Source organism: Eschrichtius robustus, chromosome 5, assembly GCF_028021215.1.
Source record: "Eschrichtius robustus isolate mEscRob2 chromosome 5, mEscRob2.pri, whole genome shotgun sequence".
NCBI classification, from domain to species: Eukaryota; Metazoa; Chordata; class Mammalia; order Artiodactyla; family Eschrichtiidae; genus Eschrichtius; species Eschrichtius robustus.
In genome coordinates this window covers 30,251,325-30,273,340 of record NC_090828.1, presented here as the reverse complement: position 1 = coordinate 30,273,340, position 22,016 = coordinate 30,251,325, and the positions used below count along the sequence as shown (strand labels likewise).

The 22,016-nt window shown below is 39.0% G+C and overlaps 2 protein-coding genes across 2 annotated transcripts in view; one reads left to right on the top strand and one right to left on the bottom strand.

Moving 5' to 3' along the window:
• The window catches only part of INO80D (INO80 complex subunit D), a 60,147-nt gene that overhangs the window by 13,102 nt on the left and 25,029 nt on the right, over window positions 1-22,016 (bottom strand). The window contains exons 4-5 of the mRNA XM_068544607.1: window positions 17,279-17,387; window positions 5,079-5,303 (exon numbers count right to left, since the gene is read on the bottom strand). Coding sequence (XP_068400708.1) covers window positions 5,079-5,303; window positions 17,279-17,387 — 334 coding nt within the window. The remainder of the gene's footprint in view (window positions 1-5,078; window positions 5,304-17,278; window positions 17,388-22,016) is intronic.
• LOC137764785 (large ribosomal subunit protein uL15-like) lies at window positions 3,475-3,931 on the top strand. The gene has a single exon (XM_068543817.1). The coding sequence runs from the start codon at window positions 3,479-3,481 to the stop codon at window positions 3,917-3,919; it is 441 nt and encodes a 146-aa protein (XP_068399918.1). The 5' UTR covers window positions 3,475-3,478; the 3' UTR covers window positions 3,920-3,931.

Below are 22,016 nucleotides of genomic sequence, written 5' to 3'. Positions count from 1 at the left end.
TGATGAAGACCAGGAGACTAGATCAGACAGACCTGGTTCTGAATCTCCACTCTACCTCTTATTAGCTCTGTGACCTTGGGCAAGTTACTTAGCCTTGCTTAAGCCTCAACTTCCTCACCTGTAAAGTGGAGATAAGAGTACTTCTAGTCGACAGGCAAGCACCAAAAGACATAACACACCTAAAACACTTACCACATACAGTATACAGTATGGTCCATAGACAGTAAAGAGTCAATGGTTGTTAGTCACCACTATCATCATCATCATCATCATGTTTTTTTTTCAGTTTTTTTTTAGCATCTTTATTGGAGTATAATCGCTTTATAATGGTGTGTTAGTTTCTGCTGTATAACAGTGAATCAGCTATATGTATACATATATCCCCATATCCCCTCCCTCTTGTGTCTCCCTCCTCCCCTCCCATTCCCACCCCTCTAGGTGGTCACAAAGCACCGAGCTGATCTCCCTGTGCTATGCAGCTGCTTTCCACTAGCCATCTATTTTACATTTGGTAGTGTATATATGTCAATGCTACTCTCTCACTTCGTCCTAGTTTACCCTTCCCCCTCCCCGTGTCCTCAAGTCCATTCTTTACGTCTGCATCTTTATTCCTGTCCCGCCTCGTCAAGCTGCTAAACAATACATCTGCAGAAAACTTAACCTAATACATGAGGAATGGGATACAGAACAGAAAGCTATGCAGTGAAGAATCTCCTTTCCACCCTCGTCTTGACTTGCTAGTTCCCACTCGTTCTATAATAAGAATTCATTTTATTAGTTTGTGATCCTTCCATAGTTTTATACAAACATAAAAAAATTTTCAAAATAAACAATATTTAAATTCTTGAAAGTATCAACATAAAAACTATGCTATCTATGTAATTCTATAGAGCGTCACAAACTATTAGGCCTTTACACATGCCTGAGTATGGAAAAAGAATCTACTTAATGCACTGAGTCACAAGTCAGGCATCAAACATAAAGAAATATTCTGAATTGTTTCTAATATCTTTCTAAGGATTTAAGTGGAATGATTTACACTAATTAGAGAAGGTCATATAGAATAAGTTACATATGAACTTATTACATAAAATCTAAATAAAAGAATATTTTCATTATAATTGTAACTTTCATATAAACAGTAAATGCAAATAGATGCTGCCAGGTGCTGCCACAGAAGTTGCTTTCATTAAAAGTTCTGCAAGATTTGTCAGATCACAAGAGTGAGGAACTAGGTCATTAAGCCCTGTAAAAAGAATACACATTTTCAAAAAAAAACGAAGCTTTACTATTTTGGCAGCTAAGCCTAATTTCTCTTGGTCTAGATTTAAATAGAAGGTACCTCTCTATTTTGAATGGATAATTTTCATTGAACAGTTTAATAATTTGCTCAGCCAGCTACCAGGCCTAGTGTTACAACACGACCCTCACTTTCTTTACCCTAAACTTCAAAGTAAACCATTGGTTTCATTTTTTAAAATCACCATTATGTTCCAACTCACCAATCTTTCTCTTAAAATAAACCCAAAGTCAGAATTTCAATATCCCCATGGATAATTAAGGTAAAAATGCCTGCTGTGATGTTAGATATATTTTATTATCCAAATAATCCCAACAAAACAAAGGTTTTGATGTCGTTAATATGAAAATATCTACGACAGGCTTCCCATTTGTATGCTATACTGGATCCCCCATTAAAAAGGAGGTTTTCACACAACCAACACTATCTCTCTGCAGGATTGTGGGTTACAAGATACTGAGATTTGGGTTTACATACTTTAAGTTATTTCAATGGCTTGTTCCACATATTCACCAATAAATATGACAAAGTTATTATATAAAGAACATTTTAATATTGTTCAGTTTATATCTAAACTATATTTAAAGAATACCTATTAGAAGGTAGTCCCTATAGTTTTAATTTCTAAAATATTTAGTGACTTCCCTGGTGGCGCAGTGGTTAAGAATCTGCCTGCCAATGCAGGGGACTTGGGTTCGATCCCTGGTCCGGGAAGATCCCACATACCGCAGAACAACTAAGCCCATGAGCCACAACTACTGAGCCTGCGCTCTAGAGCCCGCAGCCACAACTACTGAGCCAGCGTGCTGCAACTACTGAAGCCCGCGTGCCTAGAGCCCGTGCTCCGCAACGAGAGAAGCCACAGCAATAAGAAGCCCACACACCACAACGAAGAGCAGCTCCTGCTCCCCGCAACTAGAGAAAGCCCGCGCACAGCAACGTAGCCTAACTTTATAAATAAATTAATAAATAAATAAAATATTTAACAGCGGGACTTCCTTGGCAGTCCAGTGGTTAAGACTCCGCGCTTCCACTGCAGGGGGCGCAGGTTCGATCCCTGGTCGGGGAACTAAGATCCTGCATGCCGTGCAGCACAGCCAAAAAATTTTTAAAGAAATAAAATTTTAAAAATTTTAAAATAAAATAAATAAAATAAAAATAAAATATCTAACAGCAACCTTTTAAATGTCTTTTGTGGAACTAGGCCTTTGAGAACAAAAAATATTAAACACAGAGGACATTATTCAACTGACAGCTGATTTCTGCAAACCTAAAATATATGCAATGTAAAGCAGTCAGTTACTAATCACCAAGGAATGATTATGGCACACTGTCATATGATTATCAGTGATGCACTGAGCAATAAACTTTTTACTAATCATGGGAGACATAACCAAATGACATCATATAAATCTGAGAACTGTAATCAAGTTCATCTTGGTGTTTGTTTTGTAATACTTAGTTATCATGAAATTTTCTTAAAAACATCACTAAGGGTGGTTTGGGAGATGTTCTGAAAAGGAAGCAGTCGATTCTGCCAGTTAAAAATCATAGGTAAATACAGTTTCCACACAAATAGCAAATTGTCCCAAGCTCACAGTATAGTCTCTTACATCTTTGACAGGGTCATAATAATATACGAGACCCGATATCTACAATGGTCTACATCTAGATTGTTTCATGCTGGACAAAACTCAAATTTCTACTGAAATTATACTCTTGAAAGCATATAAATGTTAGATATCATTATTTTAAAACCTATGTCAAAATGAGTGAGTTCTTTCAATAAACAGAGAATAGACCTTCACTTGTTCAATTCTATTCATTCATTCATCCACACTGGAGATTAAAAACAAAATATACATTGTTCCTGCCCTCATAGAAACCACTGTCTAGCATGACAGACAGACATTAATGTAAGTATAAATTCTACAATGAAGCAGAGTACAGAGCACAATAGCATATATATCAGGGGGACCCAACACAGTCAGTGGAATCTGGGAATGTTTCTCTGAGAAAGGCAAGTCTCTGAGTAAGTAAGCAGTAAGCTAAGAACTAAAGATGTTCTAGGACAGACACTACCTCCATTACAGGGGACTGGGAGCTCTTAAGAGTGAGGGGAGCTTTTTTTTTTTTTTTTTTTTTTTGAGGGGAGCTTTTTTCGTCTCGGCCGCCGACATGCCATCCAGACTAAGGAAGACCCGGAAACTTAGGGGCCGCGTGAGCCACGGCCACGGCCGCATCGGCAAACACGGGAAGCACCCGGGAGGCCGCGGTAATGCTGGTGGCATGCATCACCACAGGATCAACTTCGACAAACATCACCCAGGATACTTCGGGAAAGTTGGTATGAGGCATTACCACTTAAAGAGGAACCAGAGCTTCTGCCCAACTGTCAACCCTGATAAATTGTGGACCTTGGTCAGTAAGCAGACACGGGTAAATGCTGCCAAGAACAAGACTGGAGCTGTTCCTATCACTGATGTGGTGCGATCGGGTTACTACAAAGTTCTGGGGAAGGGAAAGCTCCCAAAGCAGCCTGTCATCATGAGGCCAAATTCTTCAGCAGAAGAGCTGAGGAGAAGATTAAGGGTGTCGGTGGGGCTTGTGTCCTGGTAGCTTGAAGCCACGTGGTGGGAGATTCATTAAATGATAACAAGTGCTTTTCAAAAAAAAAAAAAAAAGAGTGAGGGGAAATACTGCAGGCTGCAGCCACTATGGAGGTATATTAGATACACATACACAGTTTCAAACAACTTAAATATGCCAAGAAGCAGAAAAATCTTAAGGGCATAGTATTTTTTGAGATACCCAACTGAAAAATAGGTTATTTTTTTTTTTACAGCAAATATAATGAAAACAGAAATATACAAAATGAAAATGAAATTTCAAAATTTATATGTATATGTAAGGAATATGATCAACAGCTACAAAGCAAAGGTTAATTTTTAGTTTTCTGCTTGTTTTAAACCCTTTTTTCCTCAAATGACTCATGCATGATCACTATAGAAAAATTAAAATACACAGACTACAAATTTTTTTTTAACTTTATCAATAATCCCACCATCTAGAGATAACCACTGGTAATATTTAGGTATATAAACCCCGAAATGTTTTATATATATAATGTTTATTCGCACGTGTGCGCACGCACACACACACAGAAAAAGACGAGAAGGAGACAGAATCAAAATGTTCACAGTGCTTGGTCTGTTTTGTGAATGGTGATATTATGGAGTTTTTCTGCCTTTTTCTATATTTTTCAAATTTTCACAATAAGCAAGTATCTTCATTATAAACAGAAGGGATTTTCCCCCCCAAAGAAATCCAATGTAATAAAACATTTTGAATACATGATACATGGGATTATGTAGATATTAACAGAAAATACAATGGAAAGAAAATTTTAAAATAATATAAGTAAAAAACATACAATACCACTTCTGTGGTTTAAAAAAAAAACTAAATATTACTTTTAAATAATACAAAATTTCTAAGCATTGTATTTTTTTAAAGACAGGTAACATTCTCAAATCCTCTACTGAATAAATTCTAATCAAACGCCAGCAAAATTATAGTAATACTTTAATTTTACTGTCACCTCATGGCAGGATTATTTTCCCATCATAGAACTTTGAGCAACAAAACCAAAATACAATGCTTAAATATTTCAAGATAATATGCCCACCACTCATTGTGTCTCGACTATCCTCTCAAAAATTAGAGAAAACGGACTGAGGTGAGTTCTTAGAAAGAGGTGGTAGTGTGAGGCTCTGACCTGGTCCGACTGCATGCAGCTCTCTGTAGTTCCTGGATCAACTGGCCAGTACATTCTGGCTCTCTACTGGCCGCCTGCAGCAAAGCTTTCCTAAACGTGTGCCGGCACTTCTTTTGACGAGATTCTGCCCGCTCCAGGCGGCAGAGGTGCTTATATTTCTGCTGAAAGTAAGTGCAAAGTTGGGTCACCCTGGAGCTCCTACTCTCTGTATCATCATCATCCGACCTAGAAAGTGCAGGGAGAGAAGCAGAAAACTTGATTACACGTTAGGCTCATTTAAAAAAGGGGAAAAGCAGATGAGGAAGGGGGGCTGGATGCACAGGGCTGAAACTTGTGGCATGTGAGCACACATTTAACAAAATTAGAGGAAGAGAATTTCAGTAGAGCAGCTGAAAATAAGTACAGTGTTTTAACAATAAGTGAGCAGTAGAGATAATCCAATGCTCTAAGAAGCTTAACCTTCTTAGCTTGTCATAGTTAGACACTCAGCGCATCAGTGTCTTCTAAATTTTAAGTGACTAGGGATTTTGGGGAAGAAAATAATTTCTTTACCTCTACTTACTTAAAAAGTCTGAGTAAATGACATGACGGTTATGAGGAAACACTCAGCATAATTTCATAAAAGATAGGTCATACCAGAAATAGAGCAGTGAATTCTAATGGAGCAGTGAATACTATCTAAGAGCTGCTCTTTCAGATGTATTGGTTTTTAACTACCCTTTTTTTGCTAAGCACTTAAAAGAATTTTGATTATAGGGATCACAATCATTCTACAGTATTTTTTTTTTTTTTTTTTTTTGAGGAGAGGTTTTTTTTTTTTTTTTTTTTAAAGAAATTCACGTTCTTTTATTTATTTATTTTTATTTATTTATGACTGTGTTGAGTCTTCGTTTCCGTGCGAGGGCTTTCTCCAGTTGCGGCAAGTGGGGACCACTCCTCATCGCGGTGCGCGGGCCTCTCTCCATCGCGGCCTCTCTTGTTGTGGAGCACAGGCTCCAGACGCGCAGGCTCAGTAATTGTGGCTCACGGGCCCAGTTGCTCCGCGGCATGTGGGATCTTCCCAGACCAGGGCTCGAACCCGTGTCCCCCGCATTGGCAGGCAGACTCTCAACCACTGCGCCACCAGGGAAGCCCTACAGTATTTTTTTAAACTACAGGAGATATCCTAAACAACATGTCATATAACAGGGCATTACATAGAGGCTTTTCTATCATTACGCTAATGTTGATTGATTGGTGGCCCCTGCTGGAGCACTACACTGAAAGGGACGCTGAGGGCACATTTAGGCTCAACAAGAAAGAGAGCTGTGGTTAGTCAGCAATGTCTACCACCAGGGAGGTTAAAAAGGTCACCATTCTATAGAATAAATGTGATCTCATTTTTTTTACTGTTAGGAATAATGCATACAAGACTTGAAAACTGACCTGTGTTATTTTACCTTCCTTCTCTTATATCATAACATAAACAAACAGCACACATATGACACTACAGACGATATATTATCTTACCAATATTCTGTAAATCCTTTCTTGGTTTCTCTTCTTGAGTGGTATGACCTGTTTTTTCTTCAGAATAGCCCATAACAGGCTACTCCGTAAACTTCTGTTTAGTATATGTCATAAGAGTCATGTTCTCTTCAGTATAGTTTCTACTACAGATATACCAATTGAAGGATCTCACTTCAACCTTTTCACCCATTAGACATTCAACATTTACTCTATGTCTATCATGCTTTGTGAAAAAGCTAGGAGCTTTTTAAAATTTCAGTTTCCCAAGACCTACCCTAGATCTACTGAACCAGAATTTCCATGGGATGGGACGCAGGAATCTCTATTTTAATTATTCCCCAAAGTCCCACAGCAGGTCTCCGTTTGGGAATTGTAGTGGAGCCAGTACATGCTGTTAGTATCTTTAATGTGAGGTAGAGAACAAGAAACATAGGAGACGTACAGATAAAATGCTTTTAAAGTTCCCTAGAAAGACTGCTGGATGAAAGGCTTTTTGTAGAGGAGGTGACAACAGAACTGAACCTTGAAGAAAGGGTAGAATTTGAAGATGAGCAAAGAAAGGTACCTCACAAGGATAAAGCAATATAAGCCAAGATACAGAGATGGACAGGATGGGGAACAGCAAGGACTGAGTAGCCTGGTTTGGCTAAGGAGTGGGTAATGCAAAGGAGTGGGTAATGCAGGGGAGTGCTGGTGGGTTAGGCAGACTTTCTAAAGCTAAAGGCCACATTAAAGAGTTCAACCTTTATTCCATAGGCAATGAAGAACCTTGTAGATTATTAAGAAAATAGCTAACAATAACAGAGCTAGGCATGAGAAAGATTACACTGTCAGCAGATATAAGTGGAGGAAGAGACAGAAGAAGAGAACAGTGAGGAAATTATGATAAAACTCCAGGTAAGACATAACAAGGACCCTACACCAGGGGGGCAGCAGCAGCACTGGAGAATATGAGAGGTAATCTGCATGTATAAGAGACTCTGGGGACTTCCCTGGTGGTCCCGTGGTTAAGAATCTGCCTTCCAATGCAGGGGACGCGGGTTCGATCCCTGGTCGGGGAACTAAGATCCCAGATGCTGTGGGGCAACTAAGCCCGTGCTCCACAACTACTGAGCCAGCGTGTTCTGGACCCCGCGTGCTCCAGACCCCGCACGCTGCAACTAGAGAAGCCCACGTGCTACAACAAAAGATCCCATGTGCCGCAACGAAGATCCCGCGTGCTGCAATGAAGACCCGAAGCAACCAAATAATTAAAAAAAGAAAAAAGAGAGAGACAGACTTTGTCAACTGGGCAAGGAAGATGTAAGGGACAATAATCACCCAGCTGTTTCCATCGGCAAAGAGCAGGAAACAGGAGCAACAGCAGATTTGGGGTAGGAAATAAATTCCATTTTAGACCTAGGTAATTGAAAGTACAGATGAGGGGCTTCCCTGGTGGCGCAGAGGTTAAGAATCCGCCTGCCAATGCAGGGGACACGGGTTCGAGCCCTCTTCCGGGAAGATCCCACATGCCGCGGAGCAACTAAGCCCATGCACCACAACTACTGAGCCTGTGCTCTAGAGCCCGCAAGCCACAACTACTGAGCCCGCGTGCCACAACAACTTAGCTCGCGCACCTAGAGCCCGTGCTCCGCAACAGGAGAAGCCACTGCAATGAGAAACCCGTGCACTGCAACGAAGAGTAGCCCCCACTTGCTGCAACTAGAGAAAGCCCGGGCAGAGCAACGAAGACCCAACGCAGCCATAAATAAATAAATAAATTTATTTTTTTTAAAAAGTACAGATGAGGCAACAAAGGGAGTGGTGGAAAAACAGTTGGAAATTATAAACTTGGGCACGTTTAGAGAAGAGATACAGATTTTGGAGTCAACGGCTAACAACTGGGAGTGACTAAAAGTAAAAGGCCACAGAGATAATAGAAAGAACACAACACATAAGGGCCATTATCTCAAAAGAATTTGGTGACTGGGTATGAAGGGTAAGAAAGTCAATAATGACTTTGAATCTGTATAACTAAGAGAATGGAAGCACCATAACAGAAAGATGAAAGAAGAGAAACAGTAAGTCTTAAAGGGAAAATAAAGCTAGGGTGGAAAATCAACTGCCAACGTTGTTATTTAAAAAGACTCTTATTACTGCAGAGAAAATGGACTAGATGAGTGTTTCTCAAATTAACCATGGAAAGATGCACCTGGATGTTGCATGTTACATCATGATAAAAGTTTTCAGGGCTTCCCTGGTGGCGCAGTGGTTGAGATTCTGCCTGCCAATGCAGGGGACGTGGGTTCGAGCCCTGGTCTGGGAAGATCTCACATGCTGCGGAGCAACTAGGCCCGTGAGCCACAATTACTGAGCTTGTGCGTCTGGAGCCTGTGCTCCGCAACACGAGAGGCCGCGATAGTGAGAGGCCTGCGCACCGCGATGAAGAATGGTCCCCACCTGCCGCAATTAGAGAAAGCCCTCGCACAGAAACAAAGACCCAACATAACCATAAATAAATTAATTAATTAATAAAAATTTAAAAAAAAGTTTTCAAAGCTTATTCATAACTTCCAAAATTATCTTGTTGTGGTCCAGTAACAAGCAGTTTGCAGACTAGCACAGGTCCACAGACCATCCTTGGCACTGTCCTAAACTAGAAGATCTTCAAGATGCCTCCCACTTCTAAGATGCTAGACATTAATATTTCAAATCTGGTTGCTGAGGAAGAGTAGCAAATTAGGAAGAGAAAGGCCAGTTCCCATAATATACCAGCAGTGACAAGGGCTGGTACCTACAGCATTTCTCGATATGTGTTAAGTTTCCTTCTTTCTTTAACTTTTCTCATCTGGGTGAAATGGAGACATAGCTGGCTCACCTAACTCCCATGGTCAAGAGAAAGAAATGATACATGTGAAATCACAATATAAGTACAGGTATTATTATTAAGATGCTACTAATAGCTCCAAATACAGAGCAGTAAATTCCAAACCTGATTTCGTAAAACTTCAGGCCTGTCTGTAATCTCAAGGCATGACATGAAATTTTCCAAATAAAAGTCACTTTATTTTACTTTATTAAAACAACAAAAGAGCGAAAACTTCCCACAAAGAAAAGATTCATGACCAGATGCCTTCACTGGTGACTTATACAAAATGTTTAAAGAATTAGGGGACTTCCCTGGTGGTCCAGTGGTTAAGACTCCGAGCTTCCACTGCAGGGGGCATGGGTTCAATCCCTGGTCGGGGAGCTAAGATCCCGCATGCCACGCATATAAATAAATAAATATTAAGAAAAGAAGGCATAGTCAGAGCTGAGGAAAAAAAATAAGGCATAGACAGTTACACCTTAATAAAAAATAAATTTTTTTAAGTGACAGCAAAATAAAAACTTTTTCAGACTTTCAAAAGCTGAAAGAATTTATCACTGGAACACCTGCACTACAAGATATATTAAAGGAAACCTCTCATACAGAAGAAAATGACATCAGATGGCAATCTGGAACTACTCAAAGAATAAAGAGCTCTCTAGAAATTGTAAAAACGTGGGGGATTATAACATAGGTAGAAGTAAAATGTATGACAATTATAGCACAAAGGATGGGAAAGGAGAAATGGAAGTACACTGCCATACGGTTCTTATACATGAAGTGGTATAACACTTAAAGATACACTAAGGCAATTAAGTATGTATACTGTAAACCCTAAAGCAACTACTATAAAAATAAAACAGAGGAATGCAGCTAATAAGCCAAGAAAGAAGATAAAATGAAATCATGAAAAATAATCAGAAAAGAAAAACAGGGGAAAAAGGATAAGAACAAATAGGACGAATAGAAAACAAACAAAAGATGTTAGACTTAAATCCAATAATATCAATAATCACATTAAATTTAAATGGTCTAAATACCCCAAATAAAAAGCAGAGATTGTCAGAGTACATAAAAAAGCAAGACCTAACTATATGCGGCCAACAAGAAACCCACTTCAAATATAAAGACCAAAAAAATAAATAAATAAAGACCAAAATAGGTTAAAAGTAAAAGGACTGAAAAAGATACCAAGCTAGCAGTAACCAAAAAAAGCTGGAGTGGCTATACTAACATCACATAAAGTAAGATCTCAGAGCAAACACTGTGACTGGGATAAAGAGCGTCATTTTATAAAAATAAAAGGATCACTTCATCGAGAGAACAGAACAATCTTAAATGTTTATGTATCAAATAACAGAACTACAAAATGTGTGAAGTAAAAAGTGAAAGAACTCGTACAAATCAATAGCAAAAAGGCAAAAAATCCAATTTTGCAAAAGAAGACATACAGATGGCTAATAGGTATACAAAAAGATGCTCACCATAGTTAATCATCATTAAAATGCAAATCAAAACCACAATAAGATATCACCTCACACCTGCTGGAATGGCTACTACCAAAAAGAAATAACAAGTGTTGGTGAGGATGTGGAGAAAAGGGAATCCTTGGTTGGTGGGAATGTAAATTGGAGCAGTCACAATGGGAAACAGTATGGAGGGTCCTCAAAAAATTAAAAATAGAACAGAATTACCATATGATCCAGCAATCTCACTTCTGGGTAAACATAACCAAAGGAAATGAAATCACTGTCTCAAAGAGATATCAGCACCCCCAGGTTCACTGCATCATTATTCACAATAGCTAAGATGTGGAAGCAACATAAGTGCCCACACACAGATGAATGGATAAAGAAATTGTATGATATGTATGCAATGGAATATTATTCAGCCATAAAAAAAATGAAATGTTGCCATTCATGACATCATGGATGGACATCAAGGGCTTTATGCTAAATGAATTAAGTCAGAAATAGAAACAAATACCATATGTTCTTTCTTATATGTGGAATCTTTAACAAAACAAAATAAAACAGGGACTTCCCTGGTGGTCCAGTGGGTAAGACTGCGCTCCCAATGCAGGGGGCCCAGGTTCGATCCCTGGTCGGGGAACTAGATCCCGCATTCATGGTGCAACTAAGAAGCCCACATGCTGTAACTAAGATCCTGCATGCCACAACTAAGACCCAGTGTAGCCAAAATAAACAAACAAAACAAAACAAACAAAAACCCCCATCAAGCTCATAGATACAGAGACTTAATTGGTGGTTGCCAGAGACAGGGGTAATGAGTAAGAAAAATAGGTGAACTGTGTTTTGGGGGATTTTGTTTTATTTGTTTTTTAGTTTCAATAAATTTTTTTTTAAAATTTATTTATTTTAATTTATTTATTTGTGGCTGCATTGGGTCTTCATTGCTGTGCGCAGGCTTTCTCTAGCTATGGAGAGCGGAGGCTACTCTTTGTTGCAGTGCACAGGCTTCTCATTGAGGTGGCTTCTCTTGTTGCGGAGCACGGGCTCTAGGTGCATGGGCTTCAGTGGTTGTGGCACGCAGGCTCAGTAGTTGTGGCTCACGGGCTCTACAGCACAGGCTCAGTAGTTGTGGCGCACGGGCTTAGTTGCTCTGCGGCATGTGGGATCTTCCCGGACCAGGGCTTGAACCCGTGTCCCCTGCATTGGCAGGCAGATTCTTAACCACTGCACCACCAGGGAAGCCCAGTTTCAATAAACTGAATAATAAAAAAGATCCTGCTTAGTCTCTCATGGTAGAAATAAGACAGCAAAAGAAACTTTGTGAACAATGATACCAAGAGTCTTATTCAGGGGCTGATGGTCGTCCTGCTCTCCATCAACATTGCCTCACCCCATCTTCCACACCCAAGCATACATATGTTGTTTTTATTGGCTACAAAGCAAATGTGATAATATTAAGGGATAGTTTAAAAATAAAGAATGTAATTTTCCAAAAAAAAAAAAAAAGTGAGAGAACTAAAAGGAGAAATAATCAAATCCACAAATAGAGATTTCAACATCCCTTTCCAGTAACTGATAGAACAAAATGAAAGAAAATCACCAAAGATGAAAAGAAAGAAAATTAAAGAAGACCTGAACAACACTATCAACCAACTTGACTTAATTGACATTTACAGAACACTGTAATCTAAATGTGGTCTCTGAACACAGCACAATTAAATTAGAAACCAATTCCTGATAAATCCCCAAATATGTGGAAACTAAATATAACTTCTAAATAACCCATAGATCAAAGAAGACATCAAAAGGGGTACTAAAAGGAATTCTCCGGTGGTCCAGTGGTTAGGACTCCACTCTCTCACTGCCAAGGGCCTGGGTTCATTCCCTATTCAGGGAACTAAGACCCCACAAGCCACGCAGCGTGGCCAAAACAGAAAAAAGGTGGGGGGTGTATTAGAAAATATTTTGAATTGAATAAAAATGAAAACATGTCATATCAAAATCTGTAGGATGCAGCTAAAACCAGTGTTTAGAGGGAAATGTATAGCACCAAGTATCTATGTTAGAAAACAAGAGGGACTTCCCTGGTGATGCAGTGGTTAAGAATCTGCCTGCCAATGCAGGGGACATGGGTTTGATCCCTGGTCTGGGAAGATCCCACATGCCGCCGAGCAACTAAGCCCATGAGCCACAACTGAGCCCATGTGCTGCAACTACTGAAGCCTGCATGCTGCAACTACTGAAGCCCACGCTCCCAGAGCCCGTGCTCCGCAACAAGAGAAGCTACTATAATGAGAAGTCCATGCACTGCAACGAAGAGTAGCCCCCACTTGCCACAACTAGAGAAAACCCTCTCACAGCAACCAAGACCCAACGCAGCCAAAAATAAAATTAAAATTAAAAAAAAGAAAACAAGAAACATCTCAGATTTAACTGATTTAAGGTATTACCTTAAAAACGTCAAAAAAATTAAAGCCAAACAAAAGGAAACAAAGAGCAGAAAGCAATGAAATAAAAAAAAAAAAAATTAAAAAAAAAAAAAAAAATCAATGAAACCAAAAGCATTCTTCAAAAAGATTAAAACCTATTTGAAGCTATTTTTTTATATTTATTAATTTATTAATTTATTTTTTGGCTTTGTTGGGTCTTTGTTGCTGTGCGTGGGTTTCCTCTAGCTGTGGCGAGCGGGGGCTAGTCTTCGTTGCGGTGCGCGGGCTGCTCATTGCTGTGGCTTCTCTTGTTGCGGAGCACAGGCTCTAGGCGCTCGACTTCAGTAGTTGTGGCTCGCAGGCTCTAGAGCGCAGGCTCAGTAGTTATGGTGCACGGGCTTAGTTGCTCCGTGGCATGTGGGATCTTTGCAGACCACGGTTCGAACCCGTGTCACCTGCATTGGCAGGCGGATTCTTAACCACTGCGCCACCAGGGAAGTCCCTATTTGAAGCTATTTTAATTAAAACTTTGAAGTTATTTGCACAAGGACAAACAGACCAATGGAAGAGATTAGAAAATGCACAAACAGACATACACATATATGTCAAGGCTTCTAATGCAATGAAAAATAAGTGTTCAATAAACAGTGTTGCTTAAATAGAGAAGCCATATGGAAAAAAAAAAAAAAAGAAAAGATCCTTGGCCCTAACTCACATCATATATAAAATATACAAAAATAAATTCCAGAAAGATCGTCAGTGAAACAATAAAGCTTCTAGAAGATAATATGAGAAAATAGCTTCATGACCCTGGGGTAAGCAGTGATTTCTTAAGCAGGTCACAAATTAACCATAAAGGAAAAAACTAATAAACTGTACCCTTTGAAATTAAGAACTTTATTCTATCAAAGACATCATTAGGAATGTGAAAAGGGAAGCAGTTACTGGCAGTACTTACTGTTCCTTAATACTACATTTAAGATACCAACTTATTTCTGCTACTGAGAGACCTAAGTAAAATCCTAAGAGCTCCACTTTGGCATATGCATCTACAACTAAACTAAGTAACCAAGGAACCTCTGCCAAACTTTCTCCCCAAATTTCTTTTAAGTACAATTTTGGTTTAGGAAGAAAGCTCATGAAAAGGTTCTTCGGGGGGAATGTACCATCACACCACTGTGCCTTTTTTCCCCCCAAAACACAATGAACTCACTGAGGAATTTTAAATGGCAAAACCTTGAGAAATTTCACATGGCAAAAACTTCTTGAAGATATAATGGACAGGCTAGGTAGGGCCAATTTTCTACAGCTCTCCGTTTTCTATTACACTGAAGCACAACAACAAGCTGGAATAAAGTAGTTCTATAGGTAGTCTGAAAAAAAAAAAAGGACAGAGGCTCCTGTGAGAGAGCACAGTGGCAGATGCAGATGTGCAGCTGCAGGCATAGAAGGGATGGTAAACCAACGCAATCCCAGTTTCACCCAAGGAAAAGAATGTAGTGCCCCATGCCTGAAGCATAATACTAGTTCAACCAGAATATGTTGAACAAGTGAATAAACAAATGAGTGAAGAGGAAAAGATTAAAGGGACAGCTGGGCAGGAAGTTAAGGAAAATTGCTTGTAAAAAGGAGAAATATATACTGAAGGAAAAGAAGAGCCAGGAAAGCAGAGTATCATGGTAAGTCAAAGTAGAAGCAAGTTAGCCAAACTGGCCAAGAAAGTAAAATGCTATAGAGATGAAGACAAAGATGATGGTCACAAGTCTATAACAGCAAAAGAAATATTCTGAGAACTGCACTAGAAGGCAGAAATGGAATATACATTGCTCCTAATCAAGGGCAAATACTCCCAATACTAATGTTCAGGTAATTTTCAGAATTAAAATAGGCTTCTTAGCTATCATTTATCATTTCCCATGAACCAGGTATTGTGCCGAGCATTTACTTATGTTACCTATTTATAGCATTTGGAAAATTAACCCAAAATATCCCAAGTCAAGCTAAGCTGATTTGAATATCAACCTTAGGAAGCACGGTTGATATTATCTGTAACTTAGAAAGCTTAAGCTCAATTGTACTTCTATCTGAAAACAAGAAATGCTAATGGTGAGGAAACAGTCTTAAATGACATATAAAATGGAATCTCAGAGAGAGAAAAAATATATATAGCATTTTCCAATACTAACTAGGAGACAGGGGAGACAGGGACAACTATACGGGATATAAAGCCCAAGAGTGGAAATGGAGGCAGTAGGCTGTTATAGTTTAATGACACTGACCATTAATAAATCCAGCTAACTCTCCTTGCGCTAATTCCATGTCCAAATAAGCTTCTGACTATAATTTGCTTCCCATATAGTTTTGCTTAGTGAACATCTGTACCACTTAATGATGATACTTCTTACTAAAAACCGTCATTTTGGCTTATACATTAGCCTCTAGTGAATCAGCTCCCTAAGCCTAATCATTTCTGGGTGTACTAACAAATCACATTTTTAAGCCTATAAATTCAGAAACCGGACCTTAGAATGTATATGCATATTATGATACTGTGAAATTCTAGGAGTCGGCCTGGGTGCAGATAGTCTCCCCTCTGTCTTGCCGAACACCTATTCAAACCACAGTACTTAAACAAAAATAATAATTAGCTGAGTCTGTGAGTCATCTTTTTTTTTTTTTTTTAATTTATTTATTTATTTATGGCTGTGTTAGCTCTTCATTTCTGTGCGAGGGCTTTCTCTAGTTGTGGCAAGCGGGGGCCACTCTTCATTGCGGTGCGCGGGCCTCTCACTATCGCGGCCTCTCTCGCTGCGGAGCACAGGCTCCAGACGCGCAGGCTCAGCAATTGCGGCTCACGGGCCCAGCTGCTCCGTGGCATGTGGGATCTTCCCAGACCAGGGCTCGAACCCGTGTCCCCTGCATTGGCAGGCAGACTCTCAACCACTGCGCCACCAGGGAAGCCCTGTGAGTCATCTTTTAGCCCCACAGACAAGGATCTATCTCAGTCCTGTCGCACCGCACCAAGCATATACCTATGACGCTGAGGCAGTCCCCTGAAAGAGAACTAGTCTTCTTCTTACCACTGAAGGGGCTGGGCATTAACCTACAGCTTTCTGATAAGGCAGATATCGAGAACCTCTAATTAGATTATTTCAAAAAAATGTTTTAACACAGAAATATTCAGCGCATTAGAAATATCAGAGAGGGGCTTCCCTGGTGGCGCAGTGGTTGAGAGTCTGCCTGCTAATGCAGGGGACACGGGTTCGAGCCCTGGTCTGGGAAGATCCCACATGCCGCAGAGCAACTAGGCCCGTGAGCCACAACTACTGAGCCTGCGCGTCTGGAGCCTGTGCTCCGCAACAAGAGAGGCCACGATAGTGAGAGGCCCGCGCACCGCGATGAAGAGTGGCCCCTGCTTGCCGCAACTAGAGAAAGCCCTAGCACAGAAACGAAGACCCAACATAGCAATCAGTCAATCAATAAATAAATCTTTAAAAAAAAAAAAAGAAATATCAGAGAATGGATAGGGATTTCCCTGGTGGCGCAGTGGTTAAGAGTCCGCCTGCCAATGAAGGGGACACAGGTTCAAGCCCTGGTCCAGGAAGATCCCACATGCCGCGGAGCAGCTAAGCCCGTGCGCCACAACTACTGAGCCTGCGCTCTAGAGCCCACGAGCCACAACTACTGAAGCCCTCCCGCCACAACTAGTGAAGCCCGTGCTCTGCAACAAGAGAAGCCAACGCAATGAGAAGCCCGCACACCGCAATGAGGAGTAGCCCTCACTCACTGCAACTAGAGAAAGTCCACGCGCAGCAAAGAAGACCCAACGCAGCCATAAGTAAATAAATTTATCTTTAAAAAACAAAATGAAATTAGCATATATAGGAAAAATCAATCTACTACAGTGGAAATTTAAGAATAAAAAGAAAAAGGAAGACTCACGTGTGTCTTTCGTATCTGAGGGTCTCTCGGATGGACCAGGCAACCTGGTATGGCGAGGCCTGCTCTGAGTCCTCCAGTTCTTCTCCACTCTCTTCAGACCAGTCCAACCCTAGGACGGAGGAGAGGATGTTGCAAGTTAGAAAAAATTAACATTTATTTAAAATTTAGATAAAAAGCTACCTGAAATACATAACCCGACACCTATAGCAAGTACTATCATAGTGTGAATAAATCCCTCCTGATGAGTTTCAGCCCTGTTCTGGCAAAGGTATTAATAATGAATGTATGACATGCACTCGCATTTAAAATAATGACATTACAACAAAAAGCTATATTCCACGGATGAACTTCTTTCGTCAGATGCTTCACAAATGGAGTAGGAACAACACAAAGCAAAGAGAGAGTTCAAGTCAAAAAGAGGGGTAGAATTTCTTAAGTATCAAAACGTTATACACTAAAATAATGTCGAAAAACATAAAACATATTCAAGACGACAGGAAAAGAAGCCTAATGCATGTTCAGGCAAGAAAAAGTCAAAAGGTGCCAGTGGACTCATGCTATACCTCAACAAAGAAGGGGCCTAGAATATATTGTGAAAGTCAGGCACACTCCATCCCCTTTTCCCAACAACATCTCTGGAGGAAAGGACACCATCCACTAGGCAGGGCCATTCCCAGGCTCCTGCCCCCTGCGGGAAGAGGGAAGGGTAGGATGGCAATGTTCTCTTTCTAGTATCGCTTGGGGTTTCTTTCGGTTCTTTTAAACAAGAGCTGTCACATTTTGAGTTCCATTTGGAAAACAAGGTTAGAGGGAAAAGTAGAGAAATACAGTATAATAATGCTTATTTATTTTGTTAAATGCTATTATTTTTAATGACTGGATAATTGTGAGCTTCCAACATACAGGTTTTGCCTTTTTTTTTTTCTTTTTTTTTTTTTGGCCACACAGCAGAGTATGCGCGATCCTAGTTCCCCGACCAGGGATCGAACCTGTGCCCCCTGCAGTGGAAGCACAGCATCTTAACCACCTGACCGCTAGGGAAGTCCCAAAGGTTTTGTCTTTTTAATTTTGTATCTTGAAGAGGTCTTAAATACTGATGTTGCATAGCCTAAAATACAACAGTGTGTGGACTACATAACCTTAATAAACTCATACCACTATGAAACTTTAATCAGATACCTTGATGACTAGTATTCTATGTCTTCCTTCTTGAGACCCTCAAAAATCAAAAGACCATCTTCATTAGGCACAGTTAGTTAAAAAGGACCTCACAGATTTCTTCCATAATTTAAATGAGTTTACATGTGCCAAATTGGGAAATTAAGAAAAGGTTAATTGAAATGCAAATTATAAATGCTTAAAATTAAATATTGCCATTGGCATAAAGAAACGCCAAATCTAGTTCCAAGATGACTATTCAAAATGTCAGGTCATCTTAAAAAGTAAGTTACTTTCTCTAACTAAAATAATTAGTAGCTTGTTAAAGAGTAAATCAAAAAAACAAAAAACAAGTAAGTGACCACATCATCACCTTCAGGATGTTGAAAGGTGAGATCTTTCAAACACAAAGTGACACTCAAGGCACCTTTAAAAATTGGAACATGAGTTGTTATCTTTTATATTTTCTGTAGAAGTCATAATAATGTCTACTAAGATACCCATGCTTTCTCTGAAAAAGTCAAGATCTAAGTCATAAGAAGTAAGATGGAAGTGTTTCTCCTGTTGTAAAATTAACTGTCCAATAAAGCAAACCTTTGATCTTGCCTTCATTATCACTAGTTTCAGTGTAACTAATTGAGATAACCAGCCCAAACAGGACTGTAGAAGCCAATTAAATACCGCGTTTTTAAGTATTCTTTGCTGACATGAATGCAGAGTACACTTGGTTATAACAGTGCACTGTAATTTCTGGTTTCTCCAAAATAAACTGTTTTAAAAATTTGGGTCCCTCATATGCTTGAATTTTTTAAAAATAAAAAGACAAAACTTTTCTATTAGTTTTAGTTCTGTTCAAAATGATTGAAAGTCAGCCCTCAACACAACATAAAATTTCATAGTTTCAAAAGCTAAAATATTATCAGCATCTAGAAATAAACAGAAATATAAATAAAAATTTAGCAGATGGGCTTCCCTGGTGGCGCAGTGGTTGAGGATCTGCCTGCCAATGCAGGGGACACGGGTTCGAGCCCTGGTCTGGGAAGATCCCACATGCCGCGGAGCAACTGGGCCCGTGAGCCACAACTACTGAGCCTGCGCGTCTGGAGCCTGTGCTCCGCAACAAGAGAGGTCGCGATAGTGAGAGGCCCACGCACCGCGATGAAGAGCGGCCCCCGCTTGCCGCATCTGGAGAAAGCCCTCGCACAGAAACGAAGACCCAACACAGCCATTAAAAAAAAAAAAAAAAAAAAAAAAAAATTTAGCAGATGATATGGGTAAAAGGTAAAATAAAAGGCAAACATTTGGAAAGAAAAGTTAGATCTCTGCCTCAAAACTAACACCTAATGAGTCCCAAACAGATGACTAAAATAATAAAAGGGCTAAAAGAAAATATAGGTGAACATATTTATATATTCTTGGAATGAAGAGAGCCTAAACAAGAGGAGAAAAAAAACCTGATTCAAAAGGAAGAAATCTTTAAAAAGAGAGAGAAAATACATAAAAAAATTTAACCTCTAAATTCCAAAACCTTTATAATAGATACTAAAAGCAAGTAACAAACGGGAGTGAGGAGAGGTTTTGCAACAAACATTAAATATGTATAAAAAGCTCTTACACCTATCAATAAAAAAGAGAAATGCTTAAATAAAAATGGATGAAAAAACTGACAAGATAAAATATGAAATACATATGTCCAAAAAAAGCAGTATGAACCAATATTCAAAACTACATTATTAATCTAAAAGAGCAGTTCTTACTCAAAGTATGGCCCACAGATCCCCAGGGGTCCCTGAAACCCTTTTTAGGGAGATGCTTAGGTCAACACTATCTTCAAAACAATACTAAAATGTTATTTGCCTTTTTTACTGTGTTGACATTTGCACTGACAGTAAAAGCAACAACAAAAAAACCCATGGTGGGTGAAACTGCTGACACCTTAGCGTGAATCAAGGCAGGGGCACAAAACTGTACTAGTTTTCAATATATATTCCATACCATGACTTGCAATTAAATGAAAACAAGTATACAAAAAACAATTTAAGACCATCCTTGATAAAGCACTCATTTATTAAAGACTGTTTATTTGATTAAATCTTGATTCTTGTGTATATGTCTTTATGATGCTGTGTGTGATGAAATATGAGGTATATATAAAGCACCTCTACTGCATCCGAAGAAAGTACAGCAGCTGTCTTGAGGAAAAGCACTTTGTAGGACTCTTAGTTGTGACCTGAACTAGCTGCTTTTCCCTCATTCAACACCAATTTTACTTGAAAGAGTGACTGACAGATAAACTATTGGCTATCTGGCAGTCATTTTTTCTAAAATGAACACAGTGAAACCATCACCCCAAGGAAAACAATGAACAGTATTTGTTGCCAATGGTAACATTCAAATGTTCACTTGAAAGCTCAGTTTTGGGGGAAAACTTGAATTTATCACTGACAGTATGACAAATACCTAAGAGCTGGACTTCTCCGATAAGACTGGTGTTAATATTAATGAATGCAATCTAAAATTTTTGAATAATGAAATGTGTCAACATTTGGGACATCTGTGTAACTCAGTAGAGCAATATCGTCCAAATGACCAACATACGATGTTACAACATCACGCATGGGTAACATATTCATTCAAAAATCAATGGATTTTAATGTAACAGTATGCAAAATTCCTAGATATGGTTTCAGATTCCATGTTGAAACTAATTTTTAAGAAACTACCACTTGTCAAGTTTTGGTGTAGAACCAATTACAAATACCTACAATTATTTGGAAAAAACTATTACAATATCCCTCTCTTTTCCAACTACAAATGTGTAAGGCCATATTTTTATCTCCTAACCAGAAAAAAAAAACCCACATATCAGGACACATTGAATGCAGAAGCACATATCTAGCAGACCAGACATTAAGATTTGCTAAACAATGTCAAACAATGCTGCTCTTCCCATTATATTTGTTTTTGTTTTGGAAAACAGTTATTTTTCATAAAAAGAACATGTTAACATGCAGTAAATTTATTGTTATTTTAAAATGAATTAGTATTTTTTTTAATTTCTCAGTTTTAACTTATAATTCAGTAAATATCAGTAAATATAACTCACATATACAAAATCTCTACCGTGTCCTCGATAATTTTTGAGAGTGCAAATAAAGTGATTCTCAGGCCAAACACTTGAGAAACACTGATCTAAGGTATGCAAATTAAAGCAAACTTTCTATCAAATTTGCAAAGGCAAAATAATAGTAATAATATCTAATATCCAGGGCTATAAAGATGTAGAGAGACTGTCATTCTCATACACTGCTGAAAGAAAAGTAAACTGACAAAATAATTCTGAAGGAAAATTTGGCAATACATATCAAAAACCTTTTTAAAAAGTGCAAAAGCTTGGGATCAGCAATTCCGCTTCCAGGAATCTATTTGAAGGAAAAATTAAAGATGTGACGGTAATTATTTTACTGAGAGGGCTATATAGCTATAATTATACTGCAATAAATTGGAAATGATTTAAATTCAAGAAAGAATTCAGCTGTGACAAACTGTATGAAAAATTACTAACGTGATAATACATTAC